The 19,051-nt window shown below is 45.8% G+C and overlaps 1 protein-coding gene across 1 annotated transcript in view; it reads left to right on the forward strand.

Annotated features, from left to right (window-relative positions):
- The window catches only part of myo10l3 (myosin X, like 3), a 50,118-nt gene that overhangs the window by 22,635 nt on the left and 8,432 nt on the right, over nucleotides 1-19,051 (forward strand). Inside the window, exons 3-24 of the mRNA XM_023805851.2 lie at nucleotides 400-558; nucleotides 2,628-2,815; nucleotides 3,204-3,338; nucleotides 3,424-3,548; nucleotides 3,791-3,804; nucleotides 3,994-4,078; nucleotides 4,368-4,471; nucleotides 4,607-4,736; nucleotides 4,917-5,035; nucleotides 5,870-6,016; nucleotides 6,131-6,231; nucleotides 6,369-6,435; nucleotides 6,558-6,650; nucleotides 6,962-7,030; nucleotides 8,564-8,646; nucleotides 8,792-8,900; nucleotides 9,694-9,774; nucleotides 10,836-10,960; nucleotides 11,686-11,800; nucleotides 16,082-16,188; nucleotides 17,061-18,282; nucleotides 18,729-18,846. Of these exons, the coding sequence (XP_023661619.2) occupies nucleotides 400-558; nucleotides 2,628-2,815; nucleotides 3,204-3,338; nucleotides 3,424-3,548; nucleotides 3,791-3,804; nucleotides 3,994-4,078; nucleotides 4,368-4,471; nucleotides 4,607-4,736; nucleotides 4,917-5,035; nucleotides 5,870-6,016; nucleotides 6,131-6,231; nucleotides 6,369-6,435; nucleotides 6,558-6,650; nucleotides 6,962-7,030; nucleotides 8,564-8,646; nucleotides 8,792-8,900; nucleotides 9,694-9,774; nucleotides 10,836-10,960; nucleotides 11,686-11,800; nucleotides 16,082-16,188; nucleotides 17,061-18,282; nucleotides 18,729-18,846 (3,496 nt within the window). The remainder of the gene's footprint in view (nucleotides 1-399; nucleotides 559-2,627; nucleotides 2,816-3,203; nucleotides 3,339-3,423; nucleotides 3,549-3,790; nucleotides 3,805-3,993; nucleotides 4,079-4,367; nucleotides 4,472-4,606; nucleotides 4,737-4,916; nucleotides 5,036-5,869; nucleotides 6,017-6,130; nucleotides 6,232-6,368; nucleotides 6,436-6,557; nucleotides 6,651-6,961; nucleotides 7,031-8,563; nucleotides 8,647-8,791; nucleotides 8,901-9,693; nucleotides 9,775-10,835; nucleotides 10,961-11,685; nucleotides 11,801-16,081; nucleotides 16,189-17,060; nucleotides 18,283-18,728; nucleotides 18,847-19,051) is intronic.

Below are 19,051 nucleotides of genomic sequence, written 5' to 3' on the forward strand. Positions count from 1 at the left end.
ACTGTTATTTTAACATTGTGGGGACCATTTTCCAGATCCCCACAAAGATCTGTGAATGCAATCAAAAAACTAAAAATGCCAAAAGTTTAGTTTAGTTTGGCTACTTATGATTAGGGTTAGGGCTGGGTAGGGGATAAGATCGTCATGTTGGGATCAGAGTTTTCCCTGTAGAAATGGATGGAGAGTCCCCACAAATATATAATTACAAACCTGTGTGTGTGTGTGTGTGTGTGTTCTCCCTGTGTCATGTGGAGTAACTTCAGTTTTCTTCCACAGTCTGAAGCCATTGAGTTAGGCTAACTGGGAAAGTAAAAATGCAATAGCATTCTCTTGCTTGTGGTAGAAGATGGTTATATGTTACATGCAGTATGTGGTTATGTGTTTGCTCTGTTTTTCTAGGTAATCTGCCTGCAGTCCAGCGAGGTGAGCAGAGAGAAGCTATATGCCATGCATCTATCCAGCATCAATGGGGTGGAGGACATGTCAACCCTGGCTGAGCTGCACGAAGCTGCCATCATGCACAACCTGTACATCCGCTACTGGGAGGACTGTATCTATGTAAGCCCAGAAGAATGTTCTGGAAGGTCACAGTGGTAGCGCTGTACTGGGTATTTAATAGCCATCTGTAGTTTGGGAAAATGTCTGTTACTCTCAGTTTCTCATGCAGAGCATTGTTCCTTAGTGGAATTCCTAAGATGTCTGTCAGAAAATGTATGTCAACTTCCACTTAATGGCAGATGCTTCCTGCCTGGGATAAACACTATAGAAAAATAGCTTTGTCTTGGAGAAGTCTATTAGTGCTTCCTGTTGCAAGTAACACATAACTTATGTTTGCCAAACTAAACCCTTGAATGGTATAATGGGGCTGAAGGAAATTGCTTATAAATTTGAGGAAACTCTATTTCCCATGTTTTAGGACTGCTATAAATTTACTGCTAATTACAAACAGTGGATCAAAACCAACCAATGTTTGTTGGAATAGCTGAAGTCTGAAAATCACAACAGTGTCCTACCCAGTAAAAATACCCCATACTCCTTTCATCCTTAGTCATGCGTATGTCTTTGACCTGAATATGTCTGGAGGCCGTTGGTGTTATGTGACCCTTCTAGGCCATATTTTGAGAGAGGCGAGGCGGTAATGCAGCTCGGAGACTGACTGGAGCCCTCACAGATCTATCCTTATCTTTTTCTTCCGTATGTTGTTATGCATACGCACTCACATGCACACATGCCGACACATACTGTGTCTGTGCAATCAGAAAGAGCAGGAGTGCCGGAGGGCAGCCGGACAATGCACTGGAAGCCCAGGGCTCCGCACAATGGAAGGCAGCAGCAGGATTGTCTTTGTGTACAGGTACCAGTGTACCACACATAGCTAGGTCTGCAGTGTTTGGACTGAGAGAATATGTATATGTGTCTTCGCTGCCCCTGGTGTTGAAACTGTGGTATTGCATTTAAATTCACATCTTTGTAATTCTGTGCAAACTGCCAGTAAGTACATAACAGTATTACGCTAGTTTGGGCTGCTCTTGGGGTCCTGTGCTATTACAGTTTGGCCCATTTTATTTTGCCCAGGAGTGTACGCATGTTCTCCACGTGTTTTTGTGGGGTTTCCTCTGAGTTTCCCCCACGGCCCAAAAACATACTAAGGCCATACTCAGACTTGGCTCGGTGGCCTTGTACCATGCTGAGTACAATTGCCCCGCCTCCCCCCCCCCTTGCTGGTCTACATTCACATTGCACTTAATGATCCTGGTTCGAGTATGATCTCATCATCACCGTGCTACAAGAAAACATAGAAAGGTGACCCGGAGTTGACAATTTGTCCATAGGTGTGAATGGTGTGTGAGTGAATGGTGTGTGAGTGACTGGTGACTGCCGTGAGTGTGCCCTACAATGGGTTGGCACTCCATCCTGTGTTACTCCCTGCCTCGGATAGCTTACGGGAAAACGGATGGGCCTTTTGGGTCATTTCATCCAGAAATAGGCTATAATTAAATCTTATTCATTGATTGAGATCTTGCCTCAGCATTACTATTCACAGCTTTCCTTTGTCTGACTTTATGTTGTAGTATCTATTCTGGGTTTTGCTGCTGCTGCTGCAGATTTCACATTAATGCAGACGTGTAAATTGATGATGTTGCCTTTCAAACTATTTGCTTTCACAATATATCTGTTGCAAGTGTCTCTGGGAAGTGTAACCTAATCTCTAAATGCTTTTAGCTCGCCCTTTATAACCTTATGCATTCCAGTCGATGGCAATATTGAGATAAATCAATGTGACATTATAAATAATGTGAAAATAATGTGAAAAGAAATACTGGGAAAAGAAAGAAAAAAAGAAAAGAAAAACTTGAATAACTGTCTTTTGTCTCCTTGATTTTGCAAAGAAGGACATAGACAATATTTTGATGGTAGTGTATTTACAGTTTTAAATCAGTGCGGGCTCAGTTTAATCTTTGTTTAATCCCCAGGTGCTTCCATAAATAGTATTTGTTTCTGATAAGGAATAGGCAGGTGGCACATGTAATAAAAATATTAATATTTTCTTTAATATTCTTTTTAATCCCCCACACACAGCTCTAAATACTATCTAAATACTCCATAAATACCTCTAAACTTTGCAGACCAACATCGGCTCTATCCTGGCTGCGGTGAACCCCTACAAGCAAATCCCCGGGCTGTATGACCCGGCTGCCGTGGACCTTTACAGTCGCCACCACCTGGGGGAGCTCCCGCCCCACATCTTCGCTGTGGCCAATGAGTGCTACCGCTGCCTGTGGAAGAGGCACGACAGCCAGTGCGTGCTCATCAGGTGAGCGAGCCACACGGGAGCTGTCCCTGCAGACCGCATGACCCCAGCCAAGTCTGTGACAGCATCAGCTCGCTGCTGAGAACGCCACACAGCTCCCAACCAATGAGATGTGGGGGGATTTGTGATTTGCTGAAGGATTATTTTCCTTATCCAAGCACTACGGTAAAATCGCATGGAAGTGCCCTATCAAAATGTGCCAATAACCTTAGTCTTAGGACAGAGCATTACTGTATTGGCAGATTTTTAACAGTAATCTGTTCTGTCAATGCATGGAGGTAAATGAAATAAGTATTGGGGTTTAAGGGTTGAAGAGGTTCCTGTCCATCTGGTGAACTTTCTGAGAATGTTGTCTGAACAATGTGAGTGAGTTTGGTTTCTGGCCTGGCAGTGGGGAAAGTGGTGCTGGGAAGACAGAGAGTACCAAGTTGCTTCTGAAGTTCCTGTCGGTCATGAGCCAAAATTCTTATGGGACCCCACCTTCCGAGAGGACCACCCGTGTGGAGCAGGCCATTGTACAGAGCAGGTGTGTATAAACTTATGGTACAGACCCAGGTTCTCATTGTCGAATGACCGTGAAGGCCAACAATATCTTTTTGCCCTTGTCGCAGTCCCATCATGGAGGCCTTTGGGAACGCCAAAACTGTTTACAACAACAACTCCAGTCGCTTTGGCAAGTTCATCCAGCTGCACTTCTCGGAAGGTGGACACATTCAGGGGGGCTGCATTGTCGACTGTATCCTTTCCCTACCGCATTTCTCACACAGGCTTAAATGTAGGCTTCCTCAAGGCTTGAGTAAGTGTTGAACCCTCTGAGCTCACAGCAGTTCAACCCTCTGAGCTCACAGCAGTTGAACCCTCTGAGCTCATAGCAGTTGAACCGTCTGAGTTCTCAGAAGTTCTAGAGTGTATTGTGAAAGTAAATTTCTGATTGATTATTATCTTTTATTGTATGATTCCTTGACCTCTGTCCTCCAGATTTACTTGAAAAGGTAATTCCACCTCTACCGTGTATCTCTGTTCACTTTTTTCTCCTAGATCTCTGGCTTGAATGAATTCTTCCATGCCAGCTGGCTGCAGAAAAAATCCAGACTAGTGAACTTGGAAGATACACACCCAACTGTTTTGTTTTTTTGGATCAGTGTTTAATTGTCTTGAAAGACCTTTGATCTCTGTTCCAGAATCGTGTGGTGCGTCAGAACCCTGGAGAGAGGAACTATCACATCTTCTACGCACTATTAGCTGGTGCTGATCAGGATCACAGAGGTGAGTCCCACAGATGATCTTGGGTTTTTGGTGAATGAATGCAGAGGACATCTAGGATAGGATCTCAAACATTTTCCTGCCCTCAATGGTATAATTCCAGTTTTGAATAGGTTTTAATGAACTTACAATCAATACACAGGATAAACGAGTATATATGTGAAATCATGAAAGATTATGAATGTTTAACATGCATTATTTATTATATGCATGTAATATTTATGTAAAATGGAATTACTTAAATGGATCTTTTGACCTGGTGGTCACATGACATGATTTTTCTTAATATTAGAGTTGTACTTCCTTGAAGAGCCAAAGAACTATCACTACCTACGGCAGTCTGGATGTGTGAAAGACAAGAGCCTGAATGACAAAGATCTCTTTGACAGTGTGATGGTAAGGGAGGCTGCAGCTGAAGGTGTTGACATGTTTGCATGTGCTTGCCTCTGCTGAGGTCATTGTAAACTTGTGTGTTCATATTCAGGCAGGAGTATTCATGAATGGGTGGTCCGCATTCTCCTCTATCTGTAGGAAGCTCTGAAGGTCATGGAATTCACGGAGGAGGAGATCCGTGATGTCTTCAAATTGTTGTCTGGAGTTCTGCAGTTGGGCAATATTGAGTTCATGACGGCCGGAGGGGCCCAGATCACAACCAAAGGAGGTGAGAAAGCAGTCTGGCCAGAATAAAATTTCCATCCAGACCTTCCCTGTCTGCCCATATTGGGAGTCTTGAAAGCTTAGCATCAGCAGTATCTATGAACAACATTTATGGCATCTGCATTTCTGCTCGGTTCTTCTGCCGTTTACCATATGTTGACATTGCCGTCCTTTTCTTTCACAGTGGTCAGTAATGTTAGTGATCTGCTGGGGCTAGACTCCTTCCAGCTTTCGGAGGTTCTCACCCAGCGCTCCATGATCCTGCGAGGAGAGGAGATCTGCTCCCCCCTGACCGTGGAGCAGGTGGGCGTCCCTGGCTGTGTGTCTCAGACTCAGCTTTCCACATAAACATCAATGCCACCTGCTACAGGCACCACCTGTACACGGTCCCGAGCCAAACACAATCACAATGGGTTAATTACAACATTTGTCTCATTTATATTGTCGTCTGGACATTCCTTTCTTATTTGACTGCCTGAAACATTATAGGAAGTATAATCTGCCATTACTCTAGTGTATGAGACTGACCTGAAGGAGCAGGCTTCATCCAGCAGGGGGAACCATAGTACGTAAAATGACATCAGGAGAAATGACTTAGTCTGGATCTTTTGTATTTTAGCTCATGCTGTGCTCGTGCTTTAGACCATCACAGAGAACACATTGCATGTTAAAATTGTGTTACACAGTTTGTCTGACAAATTGTTCCTTGTTTTTGAGTGACTTTGTGTCATATACCCTCCACAGATCCTACTGTACATTAACCTGTTTTCTAATCCTCACTGCACTAGTAGCATGTTTTTGTGCCAGCTGAGAGATGTGAAATGTGCTCTTCCTTATGTGCCAGCTGAGAGATGTGAAATGTGCTCTTCCTTATGTACCAGCTGAGAGATGTGAACTGTGCTCTTCCTTTGTGCCAGCTGAGAGATGTGAAATGTGCCCTTCCTTATGTGCCAGCTGAGAGATATGAAATGTGCTCTTCCTTATGTGCCAGCTGAGAGATGTGAAATGTGCTCTTCCTTATGTGCCAGCTGAGAGATGTGAAATGTGCTCTTCCTTATGAGCCAGCTGAGAGATGTGAAATGTGCTCTTCCTTATGTGCCAGCTGAGAGATGTGAAATGTGCTCTTCCTTTTGACAGGCCGTTGACTCCCGTGATTCCGTTGCCATGGCTCTATACTCCCAGTGCTTCTCTTGGATCATCATGAGGCTGAATCAAAAAATCAAAGGGAAGGACAACTTCAAGTCTATCGGAATCCTGGACATATTTGGTTTTGAGAACTTCGAGGTGAGGTGGATCTGCTCACACTGAATACCCAGCAGGTGGAGAGACATGGAAACGTGTGACTGAGACAGCATAGTCATGTGGTAGAGTATGTTCTGCTTTCTTTCTGTCCACCAGGTGAACCGGTTTGAGCAGTTCAACATTAATTATGCCAACGAGAAGCTGCAGGAGTACTTCAACAAACATATCTTCTCCTTAGAACAGCTGGAATACAACAGGTAAGGTCACTGCAGAGTGGTTTCTGCTTGAAGGTTGTTAAGCTGCAGTATCTCATATTCCCAGTAATTTCACTGGCTGCGTTAATGGGCGGATGTGTGTGAATTTAACCACAGAATATCCTGTGCTACTTCCATAGAGAGGGAATACATTGGGAGGCCATTGACTGGATGGACAACGCTGAGTGTCTAGATCTAATAGAGAAGGTAATGCCCTAGCTGCTAGAAAACCCTGGGTCCAGCACTGAGACCATGTCCACAGTTTCCTCTAGCAGTGGTGTCATTTATGGAAGACTGGCCTATGTCTTTCCCTCTCCTCCCTGTTTCAGAAACTCGGCATGTTGTCCCTCATCAATGAGGAGAGCCGCTTTCCAAAAGGCACTGACTGCACCTTGCTGGAGAAGCTCCATAGCCGGCATGCTGTGAGTCTGCATGCACACACTCACACCGATATGCACACACTCACACCGATATGCACACACTCACACCGATATGCACACACACATAGACAGACTCACACAGAAGTAGCCAGAAAGGTGCTTAGAAAATATGCACATGTCAGGTAATTAGCCTGCATGTGTATTTATCTTTAAAATGTGAAACACTGAGTACCTGGTGTGAGAAAATTGTGCTACGAACTCTTTGAGTTCACGTAAAAGCGCTATATAAATAAAATGTATTATTTTTATTATTATAGTTTCAACTGTTGTGTCAAATGTCCCTCTCCCTACAGACAAATCCTTACTATGTGAAGCCCAGGGTGGCTGACCACCAGTTTGGTATCAAGCACTATGCCGGAGAGGTAATTACCCATATTGTTGTTGGCTGATGACCTATGACCAGGGTTGCCCACTTTCACGCATCTGGCGTGACACTCACACTTTTTGATTCTCACATTCACACAAGAAATCTTACGACAAATCTATATTATTCCACTATAAACTTAAAATTAGTTACATCAAAAGGAAATAAAATGCAAGGAAATTTGCAGGGAACTAAAATTGTTACACACATGTAAATTAGTGTGCAAACTGAAAATCTGACACCAGCCAGCTGACCAGAGCTGCTAACCCCTCATATGTCCCCTGATCTTTGCCCTTGCTGCAAACAGCCACATTGTCTCACTTATTCAGCAAAATATGTCATTTTTTTCTTCTTTAATTGTTAAATGAAATAGGTTTGCAGTAAATTCCTGCTGATGGATTTATGAAGTGCTAATCAGACCCTGCTTACTCGCTTACTCACGCTCTTCAGGAAAATCTAGATTAGTGTTTCCTTGTTAGCTGTGTCATGAAAGGGAAGAAGAGAGTCCGGACAGAACAGGACAGAACGATCAGGGACGTGCAGTCTGGGATTATGATCACAAAATAGTATCGCATGCAGAAAGTGGTTAATTTGAGTGGCGTGAATTTGGTTCCTGTTTTATTGTCTCTCTTTCTAACACATGGAAAGGCTGAGAAGCAGCGGGACACAGGGACGCACACATGCATATGAGCATGCTGGTATCCCCTTGAGGGAGACTCGGTCGCTGCTGGTTTCTCTGAGCTGCTGCTGGCTCTGTTTCACAGTAACACACACCGGCCAGGCTGCAATGCCACACTCGGCTTCTCTTTCACTAATTAGGGAGGACTGGGCTGCTGGGGGGGTTGGGGGGGTGATTCGGCACTGTGCCCCTTCCGGGACTGCTGCCGAGGCTCGAGCCAGCTCCCCGGGGTTACCCCCCCACCCCCATCCCACCCGGCGTCTGCCACTGAATGACAGACCGGGGCGACTCCTCAAAGCAGAGCGGAGAACAGGGAAAGGTCAGCGCTGGGCTTGCTGACAGCAGCAGGACCTGCCCCCTGGCAGCGAGGAGGCGGAAAGGCGCCCTTTCACTGGCTGCCCTTTAGAGATGCCAGCAGACAATGCCGCCACAGTCACTGTGCCCAGAAGCCACAGGCCTGCTGCTGCTGTCAGTCTTATTCTCTGCCTCAGTCTTCCACATCTCCTCTGTGTGCAGTTCATCATCAAAGCATCTTCTGTTACCTCCAAAAGAAGGTGGCTTCACTACACTGACTCAGGGAAGGTGTTTCTTAAGTTAGGAGAACAGTAATTTGAGTCTGACATTCATGTGTAAAGAATTGGTGAGTCTTTGATTTTTGAGACAAGGGTATTTCTAGTTATGTTGAGGAATAGAACTTATGAGTCAGATTTCACAGAAAGAAATAATCAAATTGATATATGCACTATTTGGAAACTGAGCTGGACTGAGTGTAATGCTTCTCCCAGGTCCACGTCCCCTCAAAGTCCCTCAAAAACATGAGGTATTTTTTGCTGTGTCCTCCATCCTCAACAGGTGCTTTATGATGTTCGTGGGATCCTAGAGAAGAACAGAGACACATTCAGAGATGACATTTTAAACATGCTGAAGGACAGCAGGTGAGTCATCTCACCAGTTCCTTCCTCAGTCACAGAATGTTCTGAGCAAAACAGAACAGCCGTATTACTGTAGTACTCCGGTACAGTGCTATCTGAGGATTCATCTCGGGTTATGCCCCTTCCACTTTATTTGTGTTTACAACAGGTTGGACTTTATCTATGACTTGTTTGAGCGTGTGGGGAGCCGGAACAGCGAGGAAACGCTGAAAATGGGCACCGCTAGGCGTAAGCCTACAGTCAGCTCTCAGTTCAGGGTGAGAACTAAATAATCATGACAAACAAATGATTTTGAGATAACCTGCAGTGCTTGTAGATTGGAAGATATTTACAGGACTGAAATGAAAAGTTTACTTAAAGGAGCTGACGACTTACTCAGATCATTTTAAGGAACTTATTTCTACATGTATCAAAAGGTCAGTCACCTGACTGGTGCCTAAATCCTTTTAACCCGGGTGATTGGTCAAAAGGAAACAAGCCCCACATCAACCAGCTTCAGGTCCTGTGATTGATTTAGGTCATTGTTTCTTAATCCGGTCTTCAGGGACCCAAAGTCGGTCCACATTTTTACTCCCTCCGAGCTCCCTGCCAGACAGTCCACATTTTTACTCCCTCCGAGCTCCCTGCCAGACAGTCCACATTTTTACTCCCTCCGAGCTCCCTGCCAGACAGTCCACATTTTTGCTCCCTCCGAGCTCCCTGCCAGACAGTCCACATTTTTACTCCCTCTGAGCTCCCTGCCAGACAGTCCACATTTTTGCTCCCTCCGAGCTCCCTGCCAGACAGTCCACATTTTTGCTCCAGGAGCTGTGAGAGACCAAAATCCATGGACTGTCTGTGGGTCCCTGAGGACCGGAGTGGGAAACACTGATTTAGTTTAGTTAGAACCAGGTTGTAAGCTCCTCTGGTCACTTTCTGTAATTCCTTACATGGTCTAAATGAGGCTGCCGTCAGGTGAGATGAAGCCAGTGTGGCAGAAGTAGAGGCGTGTTAATTTGCGGCATAGCATCACTGTTATGGGGAGTGTGTGACTCTGTTCTTGTAACCCAGGACTCCCTTCATTCCCTGATGGCCACCCTGAGTGCCTCCAACCCCTTCTTCATCCGTTGCATCAAACCCAACATGGAGAAGGTAGGCCGAACGACAGATGCTGTGATCAGCTCATAATGATGAGAAAGTTTCACGACTCTGCTCCTTATTCTCATGTTTTCCCGGAAAATGGTAGAATTCGATTAAAAACAATTGCCATTTACACTTGGTACAATTATGCCATTTGTTTTCTCCCAGAACATGGGAGAAAATGTCAAAGAGCATTCAATAGCATTATCTGCATCAGAAGATCCTTTTATCTCTAAGAGTTTCACTACTGATGGGCCATTTTGGGGAGCTGGTTTGTGCCTGTCAAGGCCTCTTTAATGCTTTAGTCCCGAGCTGGTAGAGCACAGAGAGTCTATTGGGGAGCATGGAAGGCGATGGGCGAAGGCCTGGCTTTGCCTAAATGTGAAAAGCTGAAGTTGCTGCTCGTTCTGCGAGTGAGCGTGTGACAATGCAGAGGACACGCTGTTCCAGCGCTTCCTGGGGCTGTGAAAGGGGCCCTTTGTGCGTCGCTAGAACGCAACCGGGCATCGGCGCCTCGGCATTCCTGCCACCCAAAGCCGTCGGCAGGGGCGCAGAGGTCACAGCTGTCCTTTCTAGCCGCGGTGCGCTAGCCAGTTGACCTTTGACCTTTGGCGGCGGAATGTCAGGAAGGGCCGACAATGAAAACACGAAGCGAGAGAGGAGTGCCCTGCTCCCTCACTCCCACACGATGTACTTACAGCTGGTATTAATCCACTTCTTAAGGCTTTCACTATGAAGGTGTCTTATGAAAGTGGTATGAACGTATCGTGAAGGGCTTTTTAGCTAAAGTGTTACCAATGGTTCGCACATACACACCAAACAGGGGAATAGAGTAAAACAGTGGCCCATAGTGTGGAACATTCAGCCCGTTGTGTTTCAGTGCCCACAAGGATCAGATTCAGCCTGACGGAGCATTAGATGGAGTCCTCTGGGTACCATGAATTCAGTGCAGACCTGTATCACGCCTTATGGCAGCCAAGTCAAAACATAAATTTGAATGCATTGTTTGTAAGTGATGCAGGTTTCTCTAGAGGCTGAAGGTTAGATTGTATACTGTATGCTTTAACATGCAGACGCCTAGTGTCTTCGACCCAGAAGTGGTCCTGAATCAGCTGCGGTATTCCGGGATGCTGGAGACTGTAAAGATCCGACGGGCTGGGTTCCCAGTGCGCAGAACATTTCAGGACTTCCTCAGCCGGTAGGTTTGGAGTTCGTTCAAGACCAGCATGCCTGTGCTTCCTTCGGCTAGACGGAGCTCAGGAACCTCAGAGACCAGACTTCACCAGGCACATTAACTGATTATTTGGTATTGTCTCTGAAGGCAGGGATAAGATTGCTGTAGATCAGGCATTTCCAGCCTGGGGTCCGTGCCCACCCCCGCATCTCATGCGTCCATAGACCAGTTTCATTGAGCTGGCTGTAAAGATGTACCTTAATTTGATAGAATGTCAGTGTGATCATCGTTTACACAATGTGAACAATATTCAAGGGGGTCGAAATGCCCCCCCCCCCCCCCAAGTCCTGAGTTTTGTGTTACTTATGTAATCACATTTTAGTGGTGGGGGGTTTCTTATTTTTTCCTGGGGTTTAAACAAAAGGCTGAAAAAGCCTTGCCCAATATTTAAAGTATTTTACTTTTTTATAGTCTTTTTTGGCCTTAATATTAATGGAATATTAATAAATGCATTTTTGTGCTGAACACTATGCTCTTACTTTGGTTCTAAACCATCCAGCAAAGGGAATATGACTTTCAGAAGACCTGACCTATGATCAGTAGTGGGTGTGGAATATGTGGCCCATATTGATATATGCTGGCCATGCATGTGTAGTGTGTGTTCGATTCACATCTGAATTCTAGCCAGTTGCTTTGTGAGCATGTACCCACATCCATCTGAAGTTCTCACTATGATGTTGCACCTTCAGATACAAAATGATCATGAAGAAGAAGAACTCCAGCGGTGAAGAGAAACAGATGTGTGCTGGCCTGCTGGCGACGTATGACAGCGCGCAAAAGGAGTGGCAGCAAGGGAAGACTAAAGTAAGAGCGGTGGTGAAGAACACAGTACTCCAGGCTCACTTGCACTTTCAGCTGTAGATATATGCCCAGCCAGTGTCTCGGGGTCGCAGAAATGTGGGGGGGGTCGCTCATTTTAGGTGTCTGACTCCTGGTAGATCCGGTTCCTCTCTGCTTCAGGTCTCACCAGCCCAAAGGCATCATATAATGATCCATTTGCAGAATATGAATTCTACAATTTTCTGACATTATGTGAGAATATCCATTTTACCTTTCAGTCAAGGACAGCATATATATTTTCTCATATTGTCTTTTCGTGTTATAATCTGTAGTTCTGATTCATGGGAGTTTTACTTTCACAAAAATGTTCTGAGGGCAGAACAAAAAATGATTGGTTCAGTGAGATACTTAATCAGATTGTAGAGGAGGTGGGTCCAAGCAACTAGTTGCTTAGACGCACCTCTTCTACAATCTGGTTGGTTATCTCTCTGAACCAATCATTTTTTTTTCTGCCCTCAGAACATTTTTGTGAAAGTAAAACTCCCAAGAGCGTAGTTCTATACGGTTGGTCAAAAGCAAAATATTCATATACCAAAAAAAAAACAAGATTCAGGAACAATCGATTGTACTGTTCTGCCATTTGTTTGTTTAGTGTTCATTTTCATTTCCTTATGTGGTGAACCTATTTTGCAAACATGGTCCGTCCCACTTTCCCATGGCAAATCGGGGCTTTCCCAGCGAGTCCTGAGGCTGTGGGGCAGCAAAGCCTGCTGGGTAATTACCCTGTGGAAAGACCACTGGATAGCCACACCGGGATGTGGTTTGGCCCTCCAGTTTCCCTTTACATTGGCCGGAGACGGAAGCGCAGAAGTTAGAAGAGTAAGGATTGCTTTGAATGAAAAGATAGAAAAGCATACATACCACCCTAGCTGTGTTGAAAACAGGTTAGTGGCTCAAAAAAAAACCTGGAAAAATTGGGGGGTGGGGGACCAGGGGTGTTGAGTCTCCCATAGGAAAGGTTTCAAGGATTCCTTGACTTTCTTTTTCTCGGTTGGTGGGTATGCACCCTGCTACAGCTGGTCTTGTTAGGAGTTTATATGTTTCTGTGTTTGTCATACGTTATCGTATCACGGGCACAATTTTGTAGAATAAAAAGAAATGTCCTTGAAGCACCCACCATACAAAACCCAAATTCAACAGCTTTTCAAACACGTTTGTTTTTCTATGCCCCCATTTGGTTTGGTGGTTGGACGCGTCAGACATGACAGATTTTGGAAGTATATACAAGACTGTATTGTATAATTAAACCTGCAAGAAACAGATAAACTACACTGACCAATTTTTAAAGGACTACTCTATGGTGGCTGTAGGAGCTTATCAGTAGTAAGGGTGTGAGCGGGGGAGTGCCGTTTGTCTTTAGGGTGCTGGAGAAGCAGACGGCTCTCAGACAGAAAAAGCGCTTTTTGAGAGCCAATTAGTGCCTGTTTTATTGGCCTGTTGTGTAATTCTTTGACATTTAACTGGGCAAGCTGCTATTTAACAAGTAGATTTGCAGATATGCAGGAAGCTACAAGACTCCACCCATTATGTTAGCCCAGATAAATTAATCTCACTTGTGTCGTCTGTATTGCTTCCGAACTTATAAGCACCAGTAATGGTTTTATATTTATTTAGTGAGACTTCAAGTCCAGGAATTAATTATAATGCAGCCTGGGTAATGGCACAATAACGTGATTTAGTTATCTGTATTAGTGAAAAAGGCTTGGGGTCAGAGAGCATCCTGGCATAATTCATTCTGTGGCCTTGCTTAAGGGCCCATCAGTGATATGAATACTCGGTCACCCGTGGGATACGAACCCATAACCTGTTGGACACAGGTACAGATCCCTAACCCAATGAGCTACATGCCACCCTAAAATGTGTGATATTATATTATAATTAAAGATTCATGCATACGCCTCTACATGGACTTTCAGCCTTTCAGAGTGTGGCTAGCAGCTGTGACAGCCTACGTAGCTTCAATACAGCAATAGCCAAGATCACTAATGGAGGCAAAGCCAGGAGAGTGTGGGTGGCAAAGCTGGATTTTTTGAGTCGCATGACTGTGAGCACACATTTCTTGGGTATGTGAAAAGTGCTATATGAATGTAATTTATTAAGATTATTATTATTATGATTATTATTAGTTGTTACATGCTTAGGGAAACCCTGTAGAGAGTTTGTGTGCGCTTCAATGTAGAGACCTGCACTCCCGCGGGACCCAACGCACCGAGTGCGGCGCGGGACAAGATTTGATGGGTGAATGCGGGTGCGGGCGGTAAGGTCCTCATGTATGTGCGGGTTGCGGGAGAATAGAATTAATCGCGGGACTCCCGCAAAATGTAATTATCTTAAAATTAATTTATTAAAAACAAATACTCATTTATCTACTGCACACAAGCAACAAGAACGACTAAGTTAAAATAATAACAATTTACTGGCGAATCGTCTACAGAAACTACAATTGCCGCGCTCTGAGTGCCGGGGGACGTAACCGGACACCCCAAGAAGGAATCAGCCTGGTGCTTGGACGGGATGGCATGTTCTGAAAAGCTCCTCGTTCGTGTCCATGTTCATCATTCCATTTAATTAAACTAAAATAAAACGAAACATATTTGTTTATTTTCCGTTTCTTTTTTATATACACTCAAAAGGGAAGCAAGTGAAACAAATAACAGAGTAGCGGGAAGAAGCGGTAAAAATAAAACTACTTATATGTTTACCTGCGGGATTTTGCGGGCGGGAGCGGGACAAAACTTGAATACTGCGGGCGGGAGCTGGAGAAAATAATATATATTTTTTGCGGGAGCTGGCGGGAGCGGGACAGAATCTTGCGGGAGCGGGACTGAAAAATCCGTCCCGCGCAGGTCTCTAGTTCACTGCCACCCCAAGAGCTGCCGGAACGTCTTAGCTAAAAGGTATCACTGTGTGAATAGAACAATTCCAAGGCACATTTGCGGATGATGGGCTGTATGGTGACCGCCTCTGATATGCTGCATGCAACTGAATCTTACAAATCTACAGCTAGTCTGTCAAAACGAGACGAAATACCAGCCAGAGTTGTGAGATGGGCCAGACAGGTTTCTGTAAAAGAATACCGTAATTGATTATTCTTTTTTGCATTGTTTATATATATATATATATATATATATATATAGACACACACATACACACACAGACTTGAGGTACATAGTCTCTGCTTGGTCAGTGTCTGTTGTGGAAATCATCAACGGATATTTGAGCTTCAGCTATGAAGAAAACTTGTGAGGATAAACTTTGGTAGCTAATAAATTTGTCTGGTCTCTGGCGTATTTAATTTAAGCTTTTTGCTTTTAAAAGTTATTAACAATGATTGATTAAAGTAAGCAGTTTACACTGAATGCAGCCAGCTGAACTCAAGGGCACCGGGGAGATTAGTCAAGGGTGAATTCACACAGACGCCAGGTGTTCTTTTCTCTCAGCGTGTGGGGTAACGTAAAGAGCAGGAGAATCAGAGGTGTTTCCATGCTTTGAGAACCAAGCTCCATTAGATGCACTCCAGATGTGGGTGAAGTAATGAGCAAGTCTAGTCTGAATGGCTCATTGCGTTCGTTTAACTTTTGGCTTCTTTGTTCTAAAAATGCTTCTGCCGTCTGACTTCCGCCGGAGTGTGCGGAGTGCTGCCAGGGTTTCGTGTGTGATTACCGGAATCTCTGCGCCCACACTGGGGTGTCGAGAGGGCTCCGTGCCCAGAATGCATGTCCTGTGTCAGCATGTTAGGCGATGCCATGGGCATCATCCGTCGCCTTAATGAGTGTATTGATGTTCTGAGCCTGCTAACCCTAGAATGGCCCCAGCTATTTAGAGTTTGCGGTGAACGCGTGCAATGTGTCTTTCTGCAGCGTATCCGTAGCACTCTGCTGTCGCAACACATACTTTAACTCCGCGGTCGAAAAGCTCAATCTGCCTCCAACCACACAGAATGGTTGGCTAACCCTCTGCCGTCAGGCCCCCGGCTGGTAGGGGAGGGTTAATAAGCCTGGCTGCACTTCCCTTCCTCTCCTGCCCCTATGAGAATGCAGGGGGGGCGTGGCTTGTGCTCTGCCCCGCCCCCACATTCTCGCTGTCTCCATGCAGTCGGAGAGGGCCGGGAGAGCAGGAGTGGCAGCGATGGCAGTCAGCAGTGGGGTCGTGGAGCCTCTCTGTATCCCCCGAGCTCCTGACCTCTGCAGCAGGGGCCGGTTCACAGGCCTGCCCCCCCCTCAGGCTTGTGTGTGTGTCCCACAGGTGTTCCTGAAGGAAGCGCTGGAGCAGAGACTGGAGAAGGAGAGGGAGGAGGTGCGGTACAAGGCGGGCATGGTGATCCGAGCCCACATCCTGAGCTATGTGGCCAGGTGAGCGGTGCTGCTGGGCCGGGGGGGCGGGGGGGGGCACATGTGCACTTGTTTCCTGCATATTTTTTCAGCTGATATCTTTTTAGTTTTATTTGCTTGAAAGTGTATGTGCATGTCAAAGAGTAGCAGACACCCAGTAGGTAAATGCTGCTAGTTAGGAATCTTTGCTTGCGTGAGCAGCAATTGTAAATGAATTGATGGTTAATAATGACATCTTACAGTTTTTTTTCTCATTCTAACATATAAGCATACTTTTTATATGGATATTATGGAAAAGGCTAAACTTAATGTGTAATCAGCTTCTCCTCCTTGTAAGGACAAATGTCCTTTGTTTACAAGTGAAATATGCTTGCAGCATCTGTGAGAGAGTTCTGTCCACATTGTTTTGCCTGCAAGTTCTAAACCTGGAATGAGCTGACTGCTCTCAAGCGTATCACTGTGCTTAAGCAACTAAGCTAATTACTTGTACTAGGACCCAGTGAAATTTTTGACAAGCAGAGAATCAGATGTGCCATTAAGATTCATAGCAAACTGCATGGTCACATGACTCTGACATGGTTTCCAGTGTCAGTTTTTAATGTAAACCAGGCCACTATCTGGTGGAAGTGTAGGATACTAGACCATCTGGTAGAAGCATATGAGAGGTGTCACTTTCCCCATGACTACTGGAAAAAAATGTTAACCACGTGGTGTCTCATGGTTCATCCAACGCAGCGAGTCAGGAGATAAGCTATATGTTCTAGACTGGTGAAGGTCCAAACAGGGTGACCATGGTGTAACTGTCCAATAAATTTTGTGGGCTCTAGTTATGGGTTCATGGCGGGGAACTGGGAGTGGAACATAAGAGATGTTGTTTTGGGTAACATCTTTAGGAAGCACTTTAAGAAGGTGCGGACCAACATCATCATCATCCAGAAGAACTACCGTGCTTACTTCTGGAGGCGCGCCTTCCTGCGTCTGCGCCTGGCCACTCTGGTCTTCCAGAAGCACCGCCGTGGACAGCAGGCTCGTAGCCTCTGCTGCAAGCTGCGAGAAGAGAAGAGGAGAAGGGAGGAAGAGGAGAGGCGCAAGAGGGAGGAAGAGGAGAGCAGAAGGAGGGAAGAGGAGGAGCGCAGAAGGAGAGAGGAGGAGGAGAGGCAGCAGAGAGAGGAGGAGGAGAGGCTGAAACAGGAGGAGGAGAGGCTGAAACAGGAGGAGGAGGAGCGGCTGAGGCAGGAAGAGGAAGAAGAGCGAAAGAGGAAGGAAGAGGAAGCAGAGAGGCTCCGTGTCCAACAAGAAGAGGAGTTAAAGAGGAGGCAGGAGGAGGAGGAACTGAAGGCTAAACAGGAGTTGGAGTCCCAACAGAAAGATCTGACTCTGGAGCCATCATCTTCATCCCGGAGTGTGTCCGAGGAGGAGAGCCGTCAGATGGAGGAGATCCTGCGTCTGGAGCAAGAGATCGAGCGGCTCCAAAAGCAGCGGGAGGATGGAGTGTCCCAGCTGTGTGAGCGCGGTAGGGAGGAGCTTCAGCGGCAGCGTGATGCTGAGATCTACCGGCTGGAGAAGGAGGCCTCGCGTGTGGCTACAGAGTTCCTGGAGCTGCTGGACTTTGGGGTCTTGGAGCAATCTGTCTCAAGTGAGGAGAACCTTCATGACCTCTCAGATAGCAGTGCCCCACTGGCTGAGGAGGAGGCAGATGAGGGCTTCCCTGCAGAGGATGAGCGCATCCACCTGCCTGACTTTCCATCTGCTGTGGGAAACCCCTTGGATCAGGAGGACTTCTCCAGCCTGCCTCCCCCCCCACCTACATTTGCAGAGGAGCTGCAGCCAACCATATCTCCCAGCCCTTTACCCCCACCACCGGTTCCAGACTGCGCCAAGGAGGACGATGAGCCAGACTATGCAAGCATCGACATGCCAGAATCTGAGGACCCCATCTACAGCAAGCCCCCAGACACGGAGTCAGACTATGACCAGGACGAGGCTGAGGAAGCCCGACACGGCTATGAAGACGCCGCCAGCACTAACGGAGGTCACATGACTGACGAGGAGGTCCTCCGTAAGTCCTGTTGCACCTACAACAGCTTGGACTCGTACCGTGACAGCTCTGAATCTGTGAGTATACCCCTATGAAATGCCTTAAAGGAAAGATCAATAATTAGTTTATTGCAGGGTTATTCAAATCGCAGTCCTCGAGGTCCAAGCACTGCTGGTTTTCCAGCCTTCCTTTACCTGTCAGTCAGGTGCGAAGCCTCTGACCAATCAGAATCATTCATTATTAAACTAACTACCTGGGAGAACTGAAAACAAGACCTGGATTTGAATTCGAGGTCCAGATTTGAAGAACCCTGGTTTATTGCTTCATATTTGATAATAATAAATATGATGAATGCAGTCCAAATGATTACTATGGTTTTAATGATATAAATAGTATTAATAGTAAATATTTGCATGTTTCTCAACAAGTATTGCAATTCCTCATCACACCTAAGCACGATGAAAGACCATAAGGACTGCATACGTTAAGAGACACTCCATATTGACGGTGATGTTATTTGAAGTTCATTGACAGTGATGATGACAATGATGTGGACACAGATGAGGAGGTGTCCAATGGCAGAGTCAGTCTGCTCAACGGGAGTGGGCCTCCATACTTTCACAGTTACCTCTACATGAAAGGTAAGCTTGGCGCCCCTTCCCTACCACAGAGTCCTGCACTCACTCAGGAGCCCCCATACTTATACTCTGCTCTTATTATCTTTCATTTATGTCTTCATGATTAATAAGTAGAGGTGGCATCATGGCACCGTGGTTAGCGTACCTCTGGAATTGTGGTTTGAGTCTCCGCCGTGGCTCCATGTGTGTGGAGTTTGTATGTCCTCCC

The sequence above is a fragment of the Paramormyrops kingsleyae genome, chromosome 1 (genome assembly GCF_048594095.1).
Source record: "Paramormyrops kingsleyae isolate MSU_618 chromosome 1, PKINGS_0.4, whole genome shotgun sequence".
Classification (NCBI taxonomy): domain Eukaryota; kingdom Metazoa; phylum Chordata; class Actinopteri; order Osteoglossiformes; family Mormyridae; genus Paramormyrops; species Paramormyrops kingsleyae.